General features: G+C 49.8%; 1 protein-coding gene across 1 annotated transcript in view; it reads left to right on the top strand.

Annotated features, from left to right (window-relative positions):
- The window catches only part of Vav2 (vav guanine nucleotide exchange factor 2), a 170355-nt gene that overhangs the window by 80252 nt on the left and 67131 nt on the right, over nt 1-22972 (top strand). Inside the window, exon 3 of the mRNA XM_027423023.2 lies at nt 9594-9652. Within this exon, the coding sequence (XP_027278824.1) occupies nt 9594-9652 (59 nt within the window). The remainder of the gene's footprint in view (nt 1-9593; nt 9653-22972) is intronic.

Below are 22972 nucleotides of genomic sequence, written 5' to 3'. Positions count from 1 at the left end.
TCCCATCCTGAATCTGCCTCTTATAGGTTTGTCACTAGCAGAAGAGGCCACCCTAGACCTTAGTTCCCTCTTCTGGGAAATTGAGGAGGAGACCTGGGCCATAAGGAGCAGGGAGAGAGCTTGGGGGAAAAGCATCTGATTTAGGGGTCTTCTAGAGAGGGCAAGACCCCATACAGAGCTCAGGTGGGGAGGGGGCCATATCAGGACCATGGCCCCTTGACAAGCTCAGGGCTATTCCTGGGATCTATGTCAGCAGAGAGGCTAGGTTACCAGCTTCTTTTGTGAGCCTTTTCCCAACAAGCAGGAGCTCATGCTATTGGATGTGGAACCTCCCATCTGCCTGTCTTGGGTCATATTGTGAGAAGGATAGCCTGAGCTTGGATGCCATCCAGTTTGTCTGTATTTGTCTGTCCCCGTCCTGCAGCTGAGCAGAAGGTACTGCATCTTGGTGACCACTGCAGGGTATCTCTGAGATGGGGGTAGTGTGTGTGTGTATGTGGGGAGGTGAGAAAGCCAGCACTCTCAGGTAGTGTCCTGGCCACAGCCCGGCAGCTAGAGGTTGGGTGGGCTTTCTGTCCTCCACAGAGCTGCAGATCCTGGCTTGGTGACCATGCTGTGCTTTTGGAGACTGCATCTTTCCATCAGCCTCACATCCAGATGGACAACTGACCTTTCTGGGCAAGAAGGGTTAAAGAATTGGGTCCTGTTGCCAGAGGACTGTGCAGGCTTCTCAGAAGGACCTCCTGGGCCTCAGTGCCTCCATTGTAAACGGGTACACTGCAGAACTGCCTCGTCCATCAGAGGTTGAGAGCATAAAGGAAGTACTCCTGCAAGGAGTTGGCAGGAGGCTGGGGTAGTGCCCCCACCATGTTAAACACAGATGATGCCAGCAGACAGGAGCCTGGGGCTGCAGACAGAACCTCTATCCTAGACTGAGTTCTGCCTGGAAATTGCTGGGTGGCCTCTTGGTTGTTGTCATCTCCCGAGCTGGTTTTAGGTTCACTAAGGGTGTGGACCAGACGGTAGCCAAGCTCCCTTCTCTGAGGATTTTGCTGCAGTGCTCTGGTTGGGATAGCTACAACCCAGCCCTGTCTGGTGATGTCTCAGATCCTTGACTCAAAAGGGCTTTGTGGATGTGGTCAGTGCTCAGGGGAACCCTGTGGCTCTTCTGTCCAGGAGCTTTCCAGGTGGGCAGTTTATTGTATACCACACATCTGATAGCAAAGGCTGCTGCTGGGAGCACTGCAAAGGGTGTGCTGTGTGTAGGCAGCCCCAGTTTTAGTAGGAATGAGCACCAGAGTTGATTAGTGATGCCTGCCTGGGCATAGCCAGGGGGGTAATATAATGTATATGCCATGATCTGTCATCTTTAGTGTAATAGATAGGGGTATGTTCAATGGAATGTGGTATATGCAGTCAATGGCAGGACCTGAGCCCAGGTCTTACGTTTTCTCCTGGTTTATATTCTGAGCCAGTTTTAGCCATAATCTGAAGTTAATTAAAATAGTTTCTATAATATGCTTAACAAATAGGAGGCACTTAATGAGTATTCATATAGTTATGCATCTTTCATCTGCTTCCATCTGAGCCATTGTCTCTCTCCATTTGGAGTAGCTGCCCAGAGAGGGATATGTGCACAGTGAGTGCTCAGCTTCTTACTGTCATCCTCTCCCTTCTCTCCCAAGTCTTGGTTCCTAAGATGAATGCTGTGACTGTCTCTGAGATCTCCTAGCCAGACTGTTTCCTGGGCCCCTGTCCCCATTTACCTGAGGACAGATCCCTCTCACACTCTGTCCTGGTTGGCTGATTGCAGTGGGAAGAAAATGTGTGAAGTAGTGAGGACTGTGGTCACTCCACCTTCAGCTTGCCCACCTCCCATCAGAGGGGAGAAGAAGTTACACTCTGCACCCCCATCCAGCACAGTCATGGAGACACAAGGAACCTGAGGTACAGGAGCTGAGAACACAGGGAGGAAGCCAGGAGGTTGCTGTTCTTCAGTTCCAGCCTCCTGCCTCTTTCCAGGGCTTAGCTAGATGTGAGGTCTAAGCCATGTTTGACCAGCTCACCACCCAAATCCCACAGTTGTGGATTGTGTCTCTGTCACAGCTAACATTCCTTGGGTCTTCTGCTCGACCACCTTTGCGAGCGGCTAATCCCTGCCTTTGGTCTTTCTCTGCCGTGCGCAAGATGTCATCAAGAAGACCATCCAGGCTGGATCTGCAGCTTTTCCTTCCTAATGAGGATTGGGACAGATACTAGAAGGGGAAGCCTTCTAGTAGCCAGCTGAGTGTCTAGGTTAGGGCCCTTCTCCACTTCCCAGGGCTGTGGCTATGGCTGCCCTGTGGCTCTTGCATGGTTAGTTAGGACCTGGGCTTTGAGCCATAGCCAGGCCTGCACAGCCAAAAGGTCTTCACAAGGTGAAATCACATTGTCTCTCTGGGTTCTGCTTTTCTTAATGCAAAATAGGGCAAATATTCTCCCCCCCCTCTCTCTCTGTGAGTGTGTGTGTGTGTGTGTGTGTGTGTGTGTGTGTGTGTGTGTACAGAAGCCATGGTGCATAAATCTTCAAGGGTAGGTTAGCCAACTTGGGTTTGTAGGCCAAGGCTTCTCTGAAAAATTTCACCTTCTCTTCCTTCATCAGGAGGGCCTGGCAGAGGGGTCCTTGAGCCCCATCCACCCATCCATCCATCCATCCATCCATCCATCCATCCATCCATCCATCCATCCATCCATCCCCCACCCAGCTCCTCTAAGGATGGCCAGGCATTCATTTAATATACTCTACTCAAAAGTTGCTGTCTCTCACTTATCTTGAGTTAGTGACTTTTTCATTTTGCTACAGCTGCTATGGGGGGGTCCATGGACTATCTCATCCTGTCTTCCCCAATCTGCTGGCTCCCTTGAAGAAACACACCATTGTTGGGCACCATGGCATCCTACAGCAAAATGCTGTGGATGAGAAATGGCTGTGTCTCTGTTTGCTTTTGTTTTTTCAGCCTCATCCTGGTGGAAGCTTGACTGCAAAGCTCTGATTATACACGTTTCATAATTAATCACTTCTTGCTGGCCGATTGTCATTCTAAGGACAGCACTGCCAAGTTTTCTCTGACCTTGCTTTTGATATTTAGAAAAAGGGGAAAATAGGATGGGTATTCGGGCTGGGCTTGGAAAGCAATTTATGGTGATTTGTTCCTGAATATGCAGCAGTATGGGCTGCAGATTTCCACATCAGATAGGTGAGTTTCCGGGGCAACATATTCAAATGAGTTTCATAATTGTGCCATTTGACTCTGCCCACGCGTGCATTCAGATGAGTGGTGGTGGCTGATAAGGAGTTTACCACTTGGGCTAGGTCTGAGTGGTCTCTGCTTATTGATCCTTAATGACAGCAGAGAGTTGGGGACAAGAAACTCTTCTGATCACACAGCCGCTGCAAGCAAGAGGGGCTGGCAGATGGCACATTCACCATGTGTCTCTAACCTAGGCTCAGAGGAGCCAGAACCCCTGGCAGGCTCAGTTCCTGGATCCTTCTGAGGGCAGCTGCCTCTGCTAGGGCAGTGGAGTGCTGTTCTGATTGTTTCTGCCTGATTGGATGGATCATGCTTACTGAGGTCTGGCTGGAGGAGTGGCTAGTGGAGAGTCACAGTTAGAGTTATAGTGGAAGGTTGGAGTGCTGTGTGAATATGTCAGCCTTGGCTGCTGTGACAGATAGTTCTGGACTGTGGCAGCTTCCATAGGAGATAGCTGGGTATTACAGAGGGTTGTGGGTGGACAAAACATGGCAGAGGGAATGCGACTGCTCCACACAGACCTGCAGGGATCCAGGCCAATGGTGAATGATGGCTCTACTACTTTTAACACAAGGCTTTTGAGGTCACCCTGGGTAAAATGAGGTGTTACAAGGTAGCCTGTAGGTGAATCTCTTATGTCTACTTCTGTCTGCTGAGTAGACCTCAGTAACCACATGCAAGGCTGGGGAGTGTCTGACTGGGACCAGGAAAGGTTTTTGTCATCAGCAGCTGGTGAGGTACAACCAGTAGACACACAAGTTAGGACTACACAGTGCAGTCCAGATTAACCTGGAGTAATGTCCCTGTTCTTTCTGGTTCTCATTATCTAAATGCAGTATGCTAATCCTACTGCTTAGTACATAGTGAGTGGTTGTTCTCAAAATTAAGAAGGGGAGGGGTTTCGTCAGTTTTGCAAATAGGCTGATCTGGAACCACCAACGAAACAAGCCTCTAGGCACACTTCTGAGGGATTATGTAGCCTCTGGGTGTGCATATGGGGAGTTGTCTTAATTTAACCGATGTGGTATGACCCATGTTAGCTGTGGGCTCAAACATTCTCTGGGAGGAGATCCTGGACTGTATAGTAGAGAAAATGAGCTAAACACTGCTCCATTTCCTGATTGTGGATGTGATGTGACCAGCTGCTTCAAGCATCTGCTGCCTTGACTTCTCGACATGACGGATTTGAACTATGAGCCAAACTAATGCCGTTCTCCTTTAAGTTGATTTTGTCGGGGCATTTTATCACAACAGAAGAAAAACGAGGACGGTGGAACTTCTTTTGCTAATCTCTTCCACCTCCTCCATCATCCATTTATTCATCTGTCCATCCATCCACACACTCTTCTGTCCATCCATGTGCCCACCCACCTACCTACATGCTAACCACTTGGAACATAAAGTTTAAGGGCATGGCTTCACATGCTAGCACATTTCAAACTAGTCTAGTCTCTAGAATATGTCTTGTTTCTCAAGAGTGAGCCCTGCCCCCTGGGTCTCCCAGTGGATGGAGTAAGAATTGGGGAGGAGGGTTGTACCATTGTACTCAGGGATGGTGGTGGCCATAACATAGTGAACTTGAGTGGTCTTGTGTGTCTGCTTTGTGGCTTGGCTGTGTGTCATGGATTTTAATAATGAGTTTAGGGAGGTTTGTGTAGAGCTTACACCTACAAGATATAGATGGGGTATGGTGGTGTGGGGTGTGGGGTGTGGGTGGATGCTGGCAGAGTGGGTCAAGAACAGACAGGAGTCCTCTCTCCAGCGATAGTGGTTGCTGAGATGTTGTGAGGTGTCTGTCAGCTCTTTCAATGAGCATGCATTTTACTTTCTCTTTTTAAATGTGTATGAGTATTTTGCCTGCATGTGTATCCGTGAACCATGTTTACACAGTGCCCATGGACACCAGAAGAGCATGTTGGATCCCCTGGGACTGGAACTACAGACAATTGTAAGCTGCCATGTGGGTGCTGGTAACCAAATCTTACTTATCACCTGGAAGAGCAGCAGTGCTCTTAACTGCTGAGCCATCTCTTCAGCCCTGACTTGTATACCTGGTCCCGTATGCTCTATGTTTTGGAAACTGTTACTTTCACATGCAGAGTGTATTTCCAAGCGTGTCCTGCCCAAGTGTTCTTCCTTGCAGTATCATTTCCTGAGGGGCTTGGAATCCCTGGCTGTTAATGCACTCTACTCTGTTTTCTTGGAGTCCTCCAGTTGTGTAATTAGGATGCTGCCAAATTTCCCAGCACTTAGGAACTGCTGCAGGGGACACTTCTGGGCCCAGATCACCGCACAAACAAGGGAGAAGCAGTTATCTTTAGAGAAAAGCCTGAAGTTTTAAAGCTCCTTTGGAACTGGGATCCAGGTCAGGCCCCCCACTGACTGCCCTGTTCCACCCCTCTCTGCTTTGCTCCAGCTGTCCAAGCAGCTCTACAAGATGTCTCATACTAACCCTTTTTGGGTAGGTCGACCTTTTGGGAAGGTACTAGAATGTTCTCAGGGCAAATCCTCACAGATTTGCCACCAATGTTCAGACCCTCATAGCCCCCAGGATCCTTTCAGGCATTTGTCATGAGTTCTGTGCAGAGAAAACTAGGGCTCTGGCTTCAAGGGCTAGCATACCCCAGCTCTGCTGCATTTGTTTCATCAGACAGAGTTGCTGTGGCAAAAGCCCTCTGGCAGGACCCTGTATCTGCCAGGACCGGTGGTGGGGCAGGTGCCTGCTTCCTATGGCTGGAGTAGGGGCAGTTCTGTCACTTCTGGGCAGAAGGGTAGTTTTGTCCTTGAGGGACTCAGTTGCCTGCTACCAGCCTGTTAATTTGGCCTGGGCAATATTGTAAGCCTAAAACTCGAAGCCTGGTTGCTGAGCTTAGGTTGTTCAGGGCTCACAGGACAAATATCATTTGTTGCATGGTAGTAGGGGAAAAGCAGACTTGCTGAGGGCCTCCTCTGGCCCAGGTCTGTCTCTAGACCCCTTCTCCATTCCTTGGCTGTCTAGCTGGAAGGAACTGATTTCCTGTGTGCGTTCTTTGAGGCGCGCTGTCTCTGCAAGGTGCCCTAGAGGTGGACAATCTGGATGTGTGTTCTGGCCCTTTCTCTGACTTTGACCCAGTTTGTAGTATGATCAGTGTCACCTGTTCTCTAGAGAAGGGTGCACATCCCAGCCACATGGAACCTTGACAATAAATGTAGGTTCTTAGACCCCAGACACTGCGGGGCAGTGTAGGGTGGGGGTGAGGTCTGCCTTCTGTCTTTGTGTGGGCTGGTAGGTTGCTAGAGTCTGAACTTTTGGAGTTAGAGCACCTGTGTGTGGGTTGGAGTCAAGATTTGCATCCCTGATCCAGACCCTGACTGTCTGCACATCCTCTAGACTGTTCACTCCTTCCTTTAGTGCCCACTGTGTGTGTTGGATATCACCAAATGGCTCAGTGAGTTCAGTGTCTGGAAGCTGGTAGTGCAGTTGTTTCTGGAGCATGGCCGTTCTCATGGGGCTTGACCTCTCCTTTCTGATCCCTGTACTCATCCAGCATACACCACTAGCTAGGCTTGAGTTTTGAGGTGGGTGAGTGATAGCACTGAAGATGGAGCTGGTTGTCTGAGGAGAGAGAGGAGAAGCAGGGGGTATCTCCATTTATTATCAGGGACGCAGCTGGGAGGCGGAAATGAAAGTTGGGAAAATGTCATCATTTGACATTTTCATGCTTAGAAGTCCCCAGGGGCCCTGGCAGGGAGGCTTTTGATGGTCAGCTGAGAGTGTTAGCCCTGGGGATACCTGCCTGTTTAGTCTGAGAGGGGGAAGCCAGCACTGTGGGGGTTAGGAGGTACTGAATGCTTTTCTTCTCCTACAAGAGCTGGCTCTGCTTTTACTCTTCATCAAGCTTCACATGAAGCCCCCAGCCCCAATCTAACCCATAGTTCTCCTGGGGTCCATATATGTCTGAAGACAATGCTTGGGGCTCACTGGAGTCAGTCTCCTCTTCCTGCACAGGTGCCACATGGAAGGCACACAGTACATTAGGATAGAGGGAAGGGCATGCCAACATAGTTGGTCATGTTTAAGCCATGGAAGGAACTGCCTGCCCTGCCTGAGTCCTCTACAAACTGCTAATGGTGACTCTTGTCTTGCAGCAAGGTGTGTGTGTGTGTGTGTGTGTGTGTGTGTGTGTGTGTGTGTGCGCACAGAGCCAGGCTTAGAACATTTGCAGCAGTGATACTGTCTCTTGGGACCACAGACACATGATTTTGGCCCCCAAAGATCACAGATACATGGTGTGGGAAGACCTACATCTACCTGTCGGCAGTCATAGCCTCCACCTGTGAGAATGAGGGCTTGGCAATGAATCTGGGCTGGCAAACAAGTTGTGACTTCCCTGTGCCGTCACCCACGGATGGCTTGTGCCATCTTAGGACTCTGCTAAAGTTTCTGTGCCTCTGTTGGCTCATGGGAAAGTATATATCAATTGATTAGCAATACCTGACTCAGGAGGCATAGGAGAAGGGCAGTTAGCGTGCCATAGACCAGCCAAATCCGTCAAGGCTTACATTTCCAGCATTCTGTTGAGTATCTATAAGGATATAATATTGCCTTAAGTTTTAGTCCTCCTAAATATTTAGAGCCTTTAACAGCCAAAAATAATAACAAAAGCCATTTTGCTTGTTATTTGTAAAAGGCCCCTTGTAGAGGAGGCTGGTGGGGGCCATGGACTGGGCCAGCTGCATACCAGTCTTTTGAGACTTGTCTGAGCAAATACAGAGGACCCCAGTTATTCCCCATCATAACTTCCCTGAGTCTCAGCTTCTGAAATTTAGACACTGACAGGAGGCCCAGACACACACTCAACTGTGGGCTGAGTCCACCGCCCACTGTGCATAAAAAAGGCCTTTGCTGTGGTGTTTTTCCCTTTGAAAATTGCTGCTGAGTGCAGAACAGCCTAAAGGAACCCCCCAGGGAATGTGTTCCTGCTGGGGTCTTTGTGTAAATGAGTGAATTCCTCTTTTCCTGCTTACCAAGTTTGCACAGTGAGAGATGGTGAGGCCAGGAAGTAGCCTGAGCTCAGTTTCCCAGCACACCCAGTGCCTGGTGTCTGTAAGCAGTGACTTACAAGACCACTTTCCTGGTTCTCTTCCCCACTCTGGGTGCAAACGTACACATGGACATGCACATAAAGCACACTTGAGAGCTTGCAGCACACACATGCAGGCATCTAAGTAAATATTAATAGACATGCATAGTTACGCTCTTTTACACCCACAGGACACATATGAGGCTTCATGGACACATGAACTTGGCTGATACATGTGTGGCAGTCTCAAAGTTTGGGCTTATGCCTGGTGCCTGCTATCAGGCTTGCTTGGTACCTGCGCATTCTGTTGATGGACTGTGAACAGCTTCTCTGTCTCTTGTTATATCACACTCTGTATTCTTGCCAGCCACTTCCTTCTTCCCTCCCTTCGTTTCTTCATATTGACCTGTGGAGCCTCCTGCTTTGCTCTCCCTGCTTTCTGTGAGTCCTTATGAAGCTCTGTGAACTAACAGAGACATTTGTTACCTGTCTGGAAGCTCCTGGTTAATTAGGGTGGACTGGATTGCTGGGGCTGAGGAATGCCCACTGCTGTTTGCCCTCTGTCTCCAAGCTTATGTTTTGAGGAGTCTCAGCCTGGGGAGACATTACAAAGATCCATGTGGCTCAGTACCTAGAGCTCCTTATACTTTGGCATCCTGACTGGGACCCAGTATCTGTTGAGATGTCAGACACGGGGCTGGGGTTTGCAGCAAGCATTACACGTGGATGTTTATATCCTTGTAGCACTGCAACTATGGTGTGATTGTGGGCCTCCATTTCTCCATCTCCAAGATGGGTTAGTACTTACTGTGGACATGGGCTGCTGTTAGTGGTATAGACCCTTCTAGAATAGCAGCACTGGATGAGCCCTTTGTAGGTGTGACCTCAGTTAAGAGAGACCTGTAGCAGCCCCAATGAACTATTTCTTCCCTCTTCTAAAGAAAACAGTTTGTGGACTCATAGCTGGGCCAGGGGTGGGTGAAGGAGTACAGCCACAGGAATGGAAACCCATTCCTCCCTGAGGCACCCTACGAGCATGGCAGCTCTCAGCAAATATTAATGTGGCCAAATGACAGATTTCACGCAGTAAACACTGCACAGGTGCTGAGCCTGTAAAGCTATGTGCTGTTCTTACAAGGTGTGCTTAGTTAACAGTTTCCGTGCTTGCAGAACGTTTGGTGCGGTTTGTGATGACTTCCCGATAGTCTAATGTTACAGAACTCTCTCTTGTCTTCCCCAGGTCATCTCTGCAGTGTCCCGACTGTCTCTGCACAGCATTGCACAGAACAAAGGGATCAGGTGAGTTCTGGAGTGACACTGGGAGGGCAGGCTCTTTAATCTTGATGCTACTGACACGTGCTGGGGTTGTATAGACATCCCCTGCCTGTGGGTCTGAACCAGGAGCTTTCACAGTGCATGCTGGCTGCATATTGGCAGCAGCCAAGGTTGTATGGAAGAGGGGGGCTGTGGGTTCACACCAGGGAAATCTTGCAAGCATGTTACTGACTACTGCAAAATCGCTTTCGATTTAGGTAATAAGATCAGCAAATTAACCCCGCCACAGATCATTGCCTACCTGAATGCACCTCCCCAGCTCTGGACCAGGGTCCTGGTGTGAATGCTGGAGTTGGTGTGAGTTCATAGGGCTAGGGCTGGAGTGCAGTGTACTTCCCTATCCACAGGCCTTTGGACTCCAGCAGGGCTTGTGGAGAACCCAGCCCCTGTAGATTGCCTCACTCTGATGATCTGCATGGACAACACAGTTTAGCTGCTGGTGTGCCTGAGGCTTGCAACCTCGGTCTCTGATTCGTGCGTGGGTGGGGTGCAGGGGGAGGGTTGGGTATTTAGTGCAGTTGAGACCTGGTCATTGAAGATTTTGACCTCTGATGGTACAAGTCAGGGAGATAGGTTTCAGGTCACTTGGGGACACATATGAGCTACCCTTTCCTGCCACATCTGAGGGCTCCCCTGTATCAGATACAGGCCAGTGGCAAGGGTAACAGGAAGGGCCCCTCCTGAGAGCTGAGCAGGCAGGCCATCCTGGGTACAAGTGACATCCTGAGAGTGCTATCCACCTTGGTGTACTCTGCTTTATCTGCAGGGCCACATGCTAGGTCCTGGGGGAGCACAGTGTCCCTTTGTGGTAGCTGTTGACTCTCTCACAGAGTCATAGGTCAGTGCCATGTCAGTGAATCCATGAGACATGTGTTGCATGGCTTCTTCAGGGATTTGAAAGTTCTTTTGAATCAAAGACTTTTTCTTTTTGTTAGCCAGAAGACAGGCTGTTTTAAAATGTTTTCAAACAAATCATGAAGCAGAAAGGGATGTTTGCAATGCTTCTATGGTTATATCAAAAAATAGCTGAGAGCTGATGTGATGGTATACACTGCACTTGAAGCCGAGGCAGGTTTAAGAGTTAAGGCTAGCTGGGCTGCATCAGTGTTAGCCTGGGCTACATTGTGAGACCTCTATCAAAAACAACATCAGCAACAAAAACAAACTTAAAGCAAAAACCAAAAATAACCCCTCCCCCCAAAACAAACAAACAAACAGAAAAAACAGTAAACTGTGTCCCTCAGCACACTGGGATTTACATTGAGCAGCACACACCCGTTGCGTTCCTTCCCTGCTGTAAGTTATCATTGTAAAGTCCTTAAAAAGCTCTACTTAAAAACGTCCAGTTAAAAGAAGTGCCATTTCTGGACACAAAGACACATGGTTTGGAGCTAAATCCTTGGGAACTGAGCAGTTGTAAGTTCTCTGCCATGCCGGCCTGTCACTGTGATGGTCCTCATCACAGCTGTGCGTCCCACCTGGTTCCACACACTCTGCATTGTGAATTCATAGACAACAGTGACATTCTCTCAGCAGATCCCAGCCATCAAACTTACCCTGCACAGAATCCTAAGTGTGTCCTCTTCCCCCATCTTATTATAGTATCCCCAAACTGGAGGGAGGCCAACTCCTGTGGCCTGCTGTCAGCCAAGTGTGATTTGGTGATGGTGGTGGGGGGAGGACAAGGCTGCCTGGGTGTGATCCAGCTGCCATTTCCTGCCCTTCAAGGCTGAGATGCCCCATGGACAGTGTGGATGGCCTTTTCCTGGGGCTTTGCACTTGGCAGTGAGACCCTGGTCATGGTTTACAGAGTAGTTAAGACTGTGGAGAACTACAGGGTTGCACCCGCCCAGGATAGCATGGAAATTCCCCTCTGCTTCCATGATTGACCAGAGGCCTCACAGGATGCAGCAGAGTTTGAGTTCACAGCCACAGTCTATTACAGTCAAGGAGCCATGTTAGTAAATGAGGGAGGACGGGTATTGGAGTTGGCCAGTGTGTAGAAGAGAGTGAAAGTGGTGGGGTGGGGCACACCTCTCCTAGCAGAGTCCCACAGCTGGCATTTCATCTGCCAGCTGCCCACCTGTGGTAACAGGCCAGAGCATTGCCAATAGGGAGCCCACCATGCTGATAGGTCTGCTGTGATAGTCAGATATGGGCATACCTTGGTCACTTAGTCTTGGTACTCTCTACTGTAGTGAGACTGTGTGACCAGAAGCCCCACCCTAAGCCCAGGCCTGGAGGGATGCAAAGGGTCTGCCGGGGGACTTTACCAGACTAGGGTTGACAGGTGAGAAGTCACCTTCTGGAGCCTTCTTTTGAGCATAAGTTTGTCCCACCAAGTGTACCAAGTCACCCTTTTACAGAGCAGAGCATAAAGAGATGCTGGGGACAGGTGGGAGGCCAAAAAATGAGGAAGGAGGCCTGCAAGGTGTCTCAGTGGATAAAGGCACTTGCCACAAAAGCCTGAGGACCCGAGTTCAACTCCAGGACTCACAAGGTAGAAGGAGAGAACGGACTCCTGCGAGGTGTCCTCTGGTCTCCACATGTGCCATGGCACACACTCCCCTCCCCCTAGACAACTGAAATAGTTTTTTTTTATAATGAGGCTGGAACCTCATTATAATGAGGAATGATGGAGGGAGGCGCTTTAACCAACCCTCGTCCTCCCATGGCTCTCCTGTAGCCTCCCTCTGGACCTCTCTCTCGTCCTCACAGCTAGACCCTGCCCTACCTACTCAGTGCTTCTTGCACATTTGGTTTGCCCAATGCTGGATCATTCTAGAGAAAATGGTGTCTCTCAGTTTCCGTGTCTCTGCTCCTGTGTGAGCCCAGGTGACCAGGACCTTGCTGAGCATGCTGAGGCTGAGTGCTCTCTCTTCTTCCACATGGACTGAGATTGTCATGGAGACTTGGATTTTCTGAGGGCTCCACCAGCTCTTCCCACGACAACTGCCAGTCTCTTTGCCTGAAAATGCTTCCCGGTGTTAATAAGTAACAGAAGGTTTTGTTTAGCCAAACACTTTTCCTGTTTGAAATCCCACACACCAAGCCTGCTGCCCCAGGACTCTCCCTGGATTCTTCATGGCTGGATGGGAGCCCAGCATGCTGTTTAAAAAAGAATCCTTTTCACAACCCTTGCACTTTGTATAATAAGCTGATTTTCTGTAAAATAGGAAATGAATTAGAGACTTAATCTGAGTCTCACCCTGTTTAGTAGGGGAATCAGACATGGGGTAGAGGAGGGAGGGGGCGGAACAGCCCATGAGTGTAGAGGGGAGCAGTCTTTGTCCTGGCTAGAATCCACCTGCAGCCTGGGGATGTCCTAACTTGAGGATGAAGGACATGTTACCAAGGCTAGGGGAGGATGCTCCCCCACGCTAGGTGATGTCAGGTAAAGATATGCTTAGTTGTGTCACCACCCCTTGAGGTTGCTATAAGCCTATATGGTGTGCAGCCCCTGGTACCCACAGGCTGTGATACCCACAGGCTGCAGGCCATTAATGGAGGCCAAATGGTGCCCTCCACCCAAAATCTACCATCCTCCTAATCTTTGGGCACTCACTTTGTATGTGTGACCGGGAAATAGGTCCCTATAGGTGTTATTTTTGCAGGTGTAATGAATGTTTGTGATCAGAATCCAGAGAGGCAAAGTTCAAAGAGTCGAGAATTGGCGATAGATACAAAGTTTGGAAAGAAGTGTCTGGTCTGGGATATAATCGAAGCTAGCACCCAGAAAGGCAAGGCAAGGGCCACTTCTCCCCTGGAGCCTCCCGGCTGGACACAAGGATGCTTCTGGGAGACCTGTTTTGGATTGTGGCCTCCTGAGCCATCAGGTGGTAAACTGTGTACTTTTATGCCCTGCAGTTTGTGGTGACTTGTTACTGCAGCCAGGACTGTTCCTTGGAGCAGATCCAGTTTCCAATTCTGGAGTACTGTCCCCAGACCAGCTTTCTCTTTGACTTTTAAATACTGAAATAAAATTCATAAAACCTAAATTGACCTTGTTTCAGACACAGGGTCTTATGTAGAATAGGCTGGCCTTGAACTCACCACATAGCTGGAGATGACTTCAAACTCCTGATTTTCATCCTTTGCTTTCCCAATGCTGGGAAATGCTATTTCACCTGGGTAGTACAGTCATTTCAAAGTGCAGTTTGGTAACATCTACTTCATTCATAGCATCAATTGAATTATGCTAGTTCCAAAAGGTTTTTTGTTGTTGTTGCTGTTATTTTTATTATTTATTTATTTATTTATTTTTGGCTTTTCGAGACAGGGTTTCTCTGTATTGCTTTGGAGGCTGTCCTGGAACTTGCTCTGTAGACCAGGCTGGCCTCGAACTCACAGAGATCCACCTGCCTCTGCCTCCCAAGTGCTGGGATTAAAGGCATGCACCACCAATGCCTGGCATTCTAAAAGTTTTTACTTCTCCAGAGGACAGTTCATGTCTAGGAAGCAAGTATCCCCAGCCCCTTGTCACCTGTGGCCTGTTCTGTGTTCTGAATATTTTGTACCCACAGAATCACATGCTGTGTAGGTTTTGGGGCCTGCTTTCAAGGTTTCTCATGTCAGGACAATGTCAGAGCATCCCCAATCTTTTTTCAAGCTTTATTTTATGTGTGTGGTTGTTTTACTTCATGTATGTGCCATGTGTGCCTGTGGAAAAGTTATAATTGTCATGATTTGTGAACTTCCATGTGGGTGCTGGGAGCCAAACCTGGGTTTTCTTTAAGAATGACATATGCTCTTAACTGCTGAGCCATCTCTCCAGTACCTCACTCTTAAAAAAACAAAAATCAAAGTACTTACTTGTCTCATCTCCTGGAACTGGAGTTACAGATGGTTGTGAGCCACCCAGTGTGGGTGCTTGGAACCAAACCCAGGTCCTTTGTAAGAGCAGCAAGTGCTCATAACTGCTGAGCTTTCTCTTTCTAGCCTGCTTCTTCCTCCTGAAGGCTCCCACCCAAACAGACCATAGTCTATTGGATAGGCCTCTTGGCTGTTTCTACTTCCCAACTGTTAGAACAGGGCTGCCGTCACTGGCACCATCTGGTGGGTAGGCCAGGCAGAGGTCATAGCTGGGGTCGGGCTGTGGTTTGGGTGGAAGAAACAGAATGTTCCTGTAACAGCCATTCTACAATATGAAGCAGATTCTCAGCATATCAGACAGACACACCCGTGTCTAAATCTAAGAACAACAGAGCATTCGGATTGAAGACAAAATGCCTGGTGAGTCACCGGCTGCTTTAGAGAACCTGATCTTTCATCTTTTTGGGGTGCAGTGGGAGGTGCTGAGGACCCTCAGCAGGTCCAGATCATAGGTAGAAGGCCAGTCTCCTCCTGAGCTTCCTCCCTTTCCAGCCCTGACAAGACTGCCTTTACGCCTCCAATGGCTGAGAGGTCACCCTTCAGGGTTCTCTTCCTCACTGGGCACTTCAGGTGATGAGGAAGTATGTCTCAGGTGATGAGGGCAAGGCCTTGACCTTGTTATGGCACATTTGACCCTTCTTATTAGAAACAAAGATGAGATGGGTGTTGATGGCGCAGGCCTTTAATCCCAGCATTCGGGAGGCAGAGGCAGGCAGATTTCTGTGAGTTCGAGGCCAATACAGAGAAACCCTGTCTTGAAACTCCCCCTCAAAAAAAAAAAAAAAAAAAAAAAAAAAAAAAAAGGAACAAAGATGAACCATCTCAGTGTCACAAAAAAAGCACACAAAGGGAAAGTGTCTTGGCAAGGAAATTTATTTTTTCTTTTTCTTTCTTTCTTTTTTCTTTTTTTTTTTTTTTTTTTGAGACAGGGTTTCTGGAACTAGCTCTTGTAGACCAGGCTGGTCTCGAACTCACAGAGATCCACTTGCCTATGCCTCCCGAGTGCTGGGATTAAAGGTGAGCGCCACCAACTCCCAGCCAGGAACTTCTTTTTTCAAAGGGCATTTACCAGAACACAAACTGGGCTAGCAACACATCGAGGCTAACGCCGCCCATGTCTTTTATCCCTGACATAGGTTATGACTATGTCTTACCCTGTTGGAGGGTTCTTGACCTTACAGTCTGATGCGATTGGCAAATCTGCAGAGCGGGAAGAGAAGGTTTAGGAAATATGAGTCTTTGCCAAGCTGACTACCTTTGCTTTAAAAACAAAAAGTCAGAGTAACTGCCTTTGAATTAAAAAGACAAACAACCTGTTTCTCACAATCTGAAAGATGCTAGATGCCCCTGGAGTGAGACCTCTCAGCCAAAGGGTATGTGTACTCCAGAGCACTATGTGCTGTGTAGGGACCATCCATCAGCGTCTCGGCATAACACCAGGTGCTGCGATCCCAGTCTTTAACCTGCTCCTCTCTCCTGAGCTGGCTTAGCTAGCTCCTGGATTCTGCCTGCAAGAGCCCCCCTCCCTCCCATACCTCCTTTTATTGGCATCCATCCAATGGGTGACACCCCATTTCCCAGCTGGTGCTGCCTGACTAATTCCAGGTAATTGGACTGTCTGAGAGAGATTTGGATGGGAAGTGGCAATTTTCATCACTCAGCTGCTCATCTTGCCAGCAAGATGGTTTTAATTGTCCCACCTGGTAGCATCAACCATCCTGACCACCTGGCCCTGGTGAACCTGCTGTCAGGGTTGAGCTGGACTGTGTGGCCAGCTTAGTTGGAGGAGAGCCTTTCTCTTGCAGGACCTCAGTGGAGGCACGTGGTGGGTTGCCCACACATGATGAGGGTGCTGACCCCCTTTTCCCCGAAGATCCTAGTGACCCACACTCAGGAAGGTCCTAGGGTAGAGAGAATATCATGTCTGTGGGGCCACAGAACAGTGTCCTGTGATGCTATGAAGTCATGGCCTATTTCACTGGAAAATAGGGTGGAGCCCCATCCAGCCCCATGAAGGAGCCATTCCTGTTATCCAGGACCCATGACACTCTAACTTGGATACCTGAGGTTGATGGTTGGAGTTATACTCTGCCCCTGCCTGCAGAGACCTAGGTGCCATATTTAAGTGGGGTGAGATGACCTCAGCTTCCTGCATATTGGGATTTCCTAAAAAGTAGGCTGTCCCCCTAATCTGTAACTGTCAGGAAAGCTGTGGATTATACTAGTGCCTCCTTGTTGGACAGGGTGTCTTGTCCCTCCCTGTTCTGCGTCTCACTGGTACCTGGTCAAGGCTGGTAATTTTAGGCCTGGCTGAGCTGCCCAGGCCTCTTGTATCCATCCCACCTCCAGATGGTCAGTAGTGACAGGGAGCTGGGCAGAACTGCCCTCAAGAAGCTGACCAGCGCAGCTGGCTTTCCCCTGAGTTTCTGTGGCCTTCTTAGTCCGCTTTCTAGGCTGTCACCAACCATCTCAACTGAACCCAGGGACAGAACAGTGATTGATTAGTGATGCCTGCCATGCTCCATGAGGATAGGCCTTGGTTTATCCTGATCACATCAGCTCTCCAAGGGAAAGGTCCCCTGGGCTAGGCAGCCTGCCAAGGCCAAGGCCACTGGGCTGACCCTTCATTTCCCAGCAGCAAGTTGGCAGGATGTTGGGGGATGGAGGAGAGCCTCCAGCTGCTGTGTCACTCCATTCCCCTTGGCTGCTCAAAGAGGGGAGGGGTCTCGCCTGAGGTCACATGGGGACTTGGTATACTTGGTATTTATTACCCCTAGCTGTTCCCCACCCCCAGCTCCCTAAGCAGGTCCTGATCAGCTTCTCTGTGATTTGTGAAGGAAGCCAGCTGTGTGGTACTTGGGACGGGGGCAAATTCAAGGCCTGTGGATTCATTCTTGTTCCTTCTGACTCTGGCAGGCACTGACACTAACCAAGCTGTTCTGCTCATGCAGAGTACTTACAACTCTGCATATTGGCTCATGTGATTCAGAGGGTTCTAGATGCCAAGAGCATGGAGAAGGAACAGGCCCCACAGGGCCAAGGTTCATCTCAGGGAGGACTGTAGTGGCTGTGGAGAGGTGGATGAGAACCGTTCATTTTCAAAAGCTGCTGTATGCCTTATGTGAGATTCATGGGGCTCCCATGACGCTTGGGGCAGTTTGGAGCTCTGAGAGGCACCATTGGTTCTTAGAGAGTCTAGCTGAAGTCAAGAGCCTGGGCCCCATGGTCAAGGACCTTAGGTACACACCCAATCTTCATTCTTGGTTTCTTCCTGTGGGTGGGACCTGTCATCTCTGGTCCCAGAACTGTCACTCATTAGAATCATCCTGTCTACTCTGCACTCAGTATTGCCAGACTCAGAGCAGACTTCCCAGGCCAGGGCCAGGAGGCCGCTGTTCCTCAGCCCTTGCAGAATATTGATGGTTCAAGCTTTCTTCTTGGTAGGGACCATGCCACAGTGGTGTTTGGCTGCTGGGGCCTGAGCCTGGAGGCTGGAAAAGTACAGTTGGCAGAGCACTGGGGCCTCCCCAAGGCCTGTACAGGAGGACTTGGTTCCTGTGAGAGTCATCCTAAGAGATCATCCAGGCTAGATGCCATTGGTGTTTTGCCCAGCTGGGCAACTGGCCCCTGAAAGAGGCTATATAGTGTGGGGTTCTGTGCTGGTTATTTTTAACTGGAGTTACCTGGGAAGAAAGCCTCTATTGAGGCATTATCAAGACCTCAGTGTGAAAATGTTTGCTGGGATTGTCTTCATTGTTAATTTATGTAGGAGGTCCTAGCCCACTGTAGGTGGCACTTTTCCCTTGTCCTTCAGCTGTGTAAGAGTGAAGAAAGCTGGCTGAGCATGGCTGCCTGTTTTTCTCTGCTCTTGACTATGAATGTGATGTGACTGCTGCCAGGGTTCCCACCTTGACTTCCCCTCAGAAACAGACTGTGACCTGGAATTATATGAAACTGTAAGCCCAATCATCCCTTTCCTCCCCTAAGTTGCTTTGATCAGTGGCTGTTTTGTTTTTTAACCACAGCAACAGGAAAAAAAAAAAAAAGACAAAACCTAGAGAGCATTTTCGAAGACAGAGTGACTGCAGGGCTGGGCCTACCTGAGGGGGCGGATGCCCTGTATATATTTTCCTTTCCCTATCAAACATCTGCCTGCCGGAGGCTTCCTCACCAGAAGAGAATCAGAGAACTGGAGGCTGACTTCAGTGTACCAGATGCTGAGAAGCAACATTCCTTGGTTATCAGCTGAAGCTCCGCCCAGGCTTCCCCAGACAGGGCAGGGCAGAGCAGGGCCCTGTTTCTGAATGGCCCCTGGACCCTTACGTCAGCATGTCTTCCTCTGCCTGTGGGGCTTCAGACACAGGCCACAGGAACTTTGGGGTCATTTGGAGTCTTGCCTTTTTGGCTCTGGTCCTAGGAGGCTCTGAGTCAGCTATACCACACTTCCCTTATCTCTGTGCCTGCTGGGCCTTGGCAGAGGTCAGAGATCACCGTCAGGGTATGGCAGTGACCTTGCCTTATTGTCCCCGTCCTCCAAGTCCCATTAAAGGTGGCAGAGACCCTTTTGTACTTCCAGCCTTATTTTTATTGAAGATCCTGGTGGTTGGTCCTAGCCCAGGCCAGCAGTTACTGAACTGACTCTGACACCAGACTATGCCCCCACCTGGCTTGCCTCTATCTTGCAGAGCCCTCATGTTCTTCTGTCCAGGGTGCCACTAGGTTATTTCCTTAAAGCAGAACCACAGTGCCATTGCTCACCATTGCCTCCTTTGCTAGTTGTGTGTAAGTGCATGGCTTGCCCCCATTTGTCAGATGAGGTCACTGAGCCTAGGAACTTGGAACTCCAACTCCTGGAAGTCTGATTCCAACCTGGACATCTGAGTTTAAAATGAGAATATTAGGTCAGCTTCCTGCTGCAGCCACTCAGGCTGCCCCAGGCCAAAGCTGCTATCCTCCCTGCTTTCAGTTGCCTTCATGGTGTGGCACTGGCCTGCTCCTCTGACACAAGAGGATTAGCTGGGGGTGTGGCTGTGGGGCAAGGCACACCAGGAATCCCACTGTCTGGACTGGGTGGGATGTCAGCTGAGGAGACCGATCCATGACCTGTCTGCTGGTTTGTTTTGACAGTTGGGGCTGTTTATTATGAGAGCTGTTTTTAATAAGTAAGACACCAGGGTTTCAAGGCCTTCCTGCCAATTAGGATGTGGCTACCCAGGTGCCTGTTTAAATAATTAAGCAGTTGTCGTCCCCCAGGCTTTTGGTGTGCCTTTCAAGTCTGCTTGGCTGCCTTTCCCCTGGCAAATGGTGCCAGAGGGGCTGTGGCTCAGTCGTGTTTCTCAGGTATGGTCTCTGGATTTTGACATCCAAGCTACCTGTTTTCTCATCCGGCTCAGGCTTCCAGCCCACATGTCTGGGGAGGGCAGAGCTGCCCCTGAGGGTGGTTAGTGGCAGTTCCTTCTTCTTATAGTCTGAGGAAATTTCACGGTCCAATGAGGAGACCTGGCCAGGGCCCGCAAGTCATGTTGTCTCCAACATGTGAGACTAGGTGGCTAGTCTGTACCCATTCTGGCACTGAAAGTGTCGCCTTGTAGGACCCTGCACATGGGGATTGTTGCATCTCCTTGAGAGATAGACGATGGACCCTAGGCACACCTGAGCTTCTGAGGCTGAAGCCAGTAGTGCTCTCTGGCTGGGTCACTTGCAGGATGCAGACTCAAGGCCCAGACTTACACCACACCTCGTCAGTATTGCACAGCCAGGCCACCCATGGGGAGGCCAGTACAAAGTAATTTGGTGAGATGCATACAGCCTCGAGGTCACTGTACACACTCTGAGTGTCCTAGGGAAGTGCTGCTGTCTCAAGCCAGGTCACATGCACCTGGAATGGCTACAGAGCCTTGAGAACAAATTCTGGGTCCCACATTTGTGAGATGGACTGATGAACTGAGCTGCACCCAAGCCAGGTGCTGTTTTAGGCTCTAGTGCCTCTGGGGCCACATTTGTTTTAAGGCTACATTTTTCTTCAAGTCTTTCATGGCAAGAAATAGCAGGGTACAGGAGCACCTGGAGGTCAAAGGTCTCTAGGTACTTGTGAGGGGGGTCTGGGTCGCTTCAGGAGAAGGTTCCTAGTAACCAGAGCTGGTGCTCACAGGAGCTCCAGAGGCTTGTATGGTGAGCTGGTCAAAAGTGGGGGAGAGACCTACATCACCAATTAAAGGATGCTAAGGATGCTCAAAGGGTGTGTTACTCGGATGAGAGCTTTTCCTGATTTATCTCAGTGTAAACAACTGTGCTAAGAAGTGTGGCTCAGATGGGCAGAGCCAGGAAATTCAGATCTCTTACTCTCAGGAGGCCTAGCCCTTGGCTTCTGTCTCCAGACCCCCCCCCCATCCCTGGAATGAACCAGGTAGAGACAGTGGGCTGTGGCCTCTCCCCAGTGCTCATGTGTGTGTGGAGTCAAGGGCAGAGGCTTGGCTCTGGGCCAAGGGTATCTGTAGATGCCAGTTTGGGAAGCTGTACACTTGCCTAACTTGCAGAGGTGAGAAAGGCTGCCCTCATCTGGGGCAGAGGAACCCTTGGGTAGGGACAGTCCCATCCATCAAGTGGAACCAGCCATACAGTTATATTCCCAGGCTGGTTCTGAGCACTGGAAAAGGAGCAAGGGGTGGGGGAGCTCTGGCTATAGGAGCAGCTTGGTGTCTCCTTCTGGGTCTGTAATGTCCAAGCTCAGTGCCACCTGTAAATTGCTTTCATAAAGCCCATTGTCCCAGATTCTGCTGTCTTCTCCTGGCTCCAGGAACAAGGGAGTTACCTGACTGTTTCCCCTCTAATGGTGCGGAAGGAGGGCAGCTGCTTCTGGGGCCCTGACGATGGCTACTTACAACCAACTGCACATACAGGCTGTGTGGAGGCACTGGAGGGGGTCACTGTTCAGAGATGGGCACAGAAGCACTAGGGCAGAAACCGCTAAGCCCCAGCTGCTCTTGGGGCTGTGACAAGTGGCCAGTGGCCAGCTTCAACAAGTGCCCTGGTGCATACCTTGGAAGGGGAGGGGGCAGCAGAGGAAGGGGGCGTGGATGGACTTGAACTTCATTTTGAGTTTGGGCTTGGGTGGCCTCTTATTTGTCTGTTTTCTCAAAACTCTTTCTTCTGGCCAGAGACACCTTTGTGCTGTCACATGTGGCCCCTTGGGTACAGTAGCTGGGTCAGTGGATACATGGGCAGCTCCATGAGGCAAGAGGGTCAAGAACAGGGTGGGGGTGGGGCTGGGGTGGGGGTGGGGATGGCCAAGGAATGCTGGGCTGGGATTAGCTGCTGTGCAGGAGGCTGGGCTGCTGTTGAGCTGGAGATGCTGGGGATTTCTTGCCTGCTGTGGTTTTCTTCCTGTGTGGGTATCCGCTGAATCCCCTTGCCGCTTCAGGGGAAACTTGGCTTCCCAGAAGTGGGCATGAGGAAGTGAGTGTTCGGGAATGTTCTGATATGAAGAGGACCTCACCCACGCCGGGAGATCTGGCTTGCTCTCTCTGCTTGTCTAGGTCAGGATATGTTCTGTGTAGACTCAAGAGTGGCCTCTTTTGCTTTTTATTCCCTTTTAAACAATGAGAGAGAGAGAGAGAGAGAGAGAGAGAGAGAGAGAGAGAGAGAGAGAGAGAGAGAGAGAGAGAGAAGGCAAGAGCGTGCAGAAGTCAGAGGACAGTTTGCAGGAGTCAATTCTCTCCTGCTATCATACAGATCCTGGAGATCAAACTTAGGTCACCAACCTAGGTGGCAAGTGACTTTGTCTGCTGAGCCGTCACACAAGCCTCCCCCCCCCCTTTTTTTTTTTAACAAACAGGAATAGATCAAGACTACTGGCTAATGCCCAGGTGCCTTGGAAAGCCAGGGCTGGGGAACACTGAGACTAGATGGAGGTTGCACCTGAAGACCCTGTAAAGGGTTTTCAGCTATGATCTGCTTCCATCCATCTTTACTGTGCTGGCAGTCTCACCTGGACTCCCTCCTCCCAAGTTCTCTGTATAAATGTGACTCCCTAGGGCTCAGTCAGGCTTGTACATTTGCTCTCAAGAGCAGCCTCAAATTCTTGCTGTTTCTCAAGTACTCTTTGAAAATGCCCCCCGATGCTAGCCTGAGGTTGCTGCTTGCCACGGTTTCAAAGAGAAAGAACAGTGTGGAGACCTTTGATAACTGTGTACCCATCTGTCCACATGTTCGCTCTCCCTTGTGGCTAGCTGTCTCTGAGTCTAGATACTTCCTACCCTCCTGTCTACCCAGACGTCCAGTTCTGTTCTGCTCTGTTCCGTCCATACATCCACCCATCTGTTTATTCACCTATCTACCGGTCCTCCACCCATAAAACTATGCCATTGTGGTGCTAACCACTTTGCTCTCAGATTTGGACCTCGGTAGAGAAGG

This window comes from Cricetulus griseus, chromosome 6 (genome assembly GCF_003668045.3).
Source record: "Cricetulus griseus strain 17A/GY chromosome 6, alternate assembly CriGri-PICRH-1.0, whole genome shotgun sequence".
In the NCBI taxonomy this organism is placed as follows: Eukaryota; Metazoa; Chordata; class Mammalia; order Rodentia; family Cricetidae; genus Cricetulus; species Cricetulus griseus.
The sequence above is the reverse complement of the archived record's forward strand: the minus strand, read 5'-3'. Positions and strand labels throughout refer to the sequence as shown.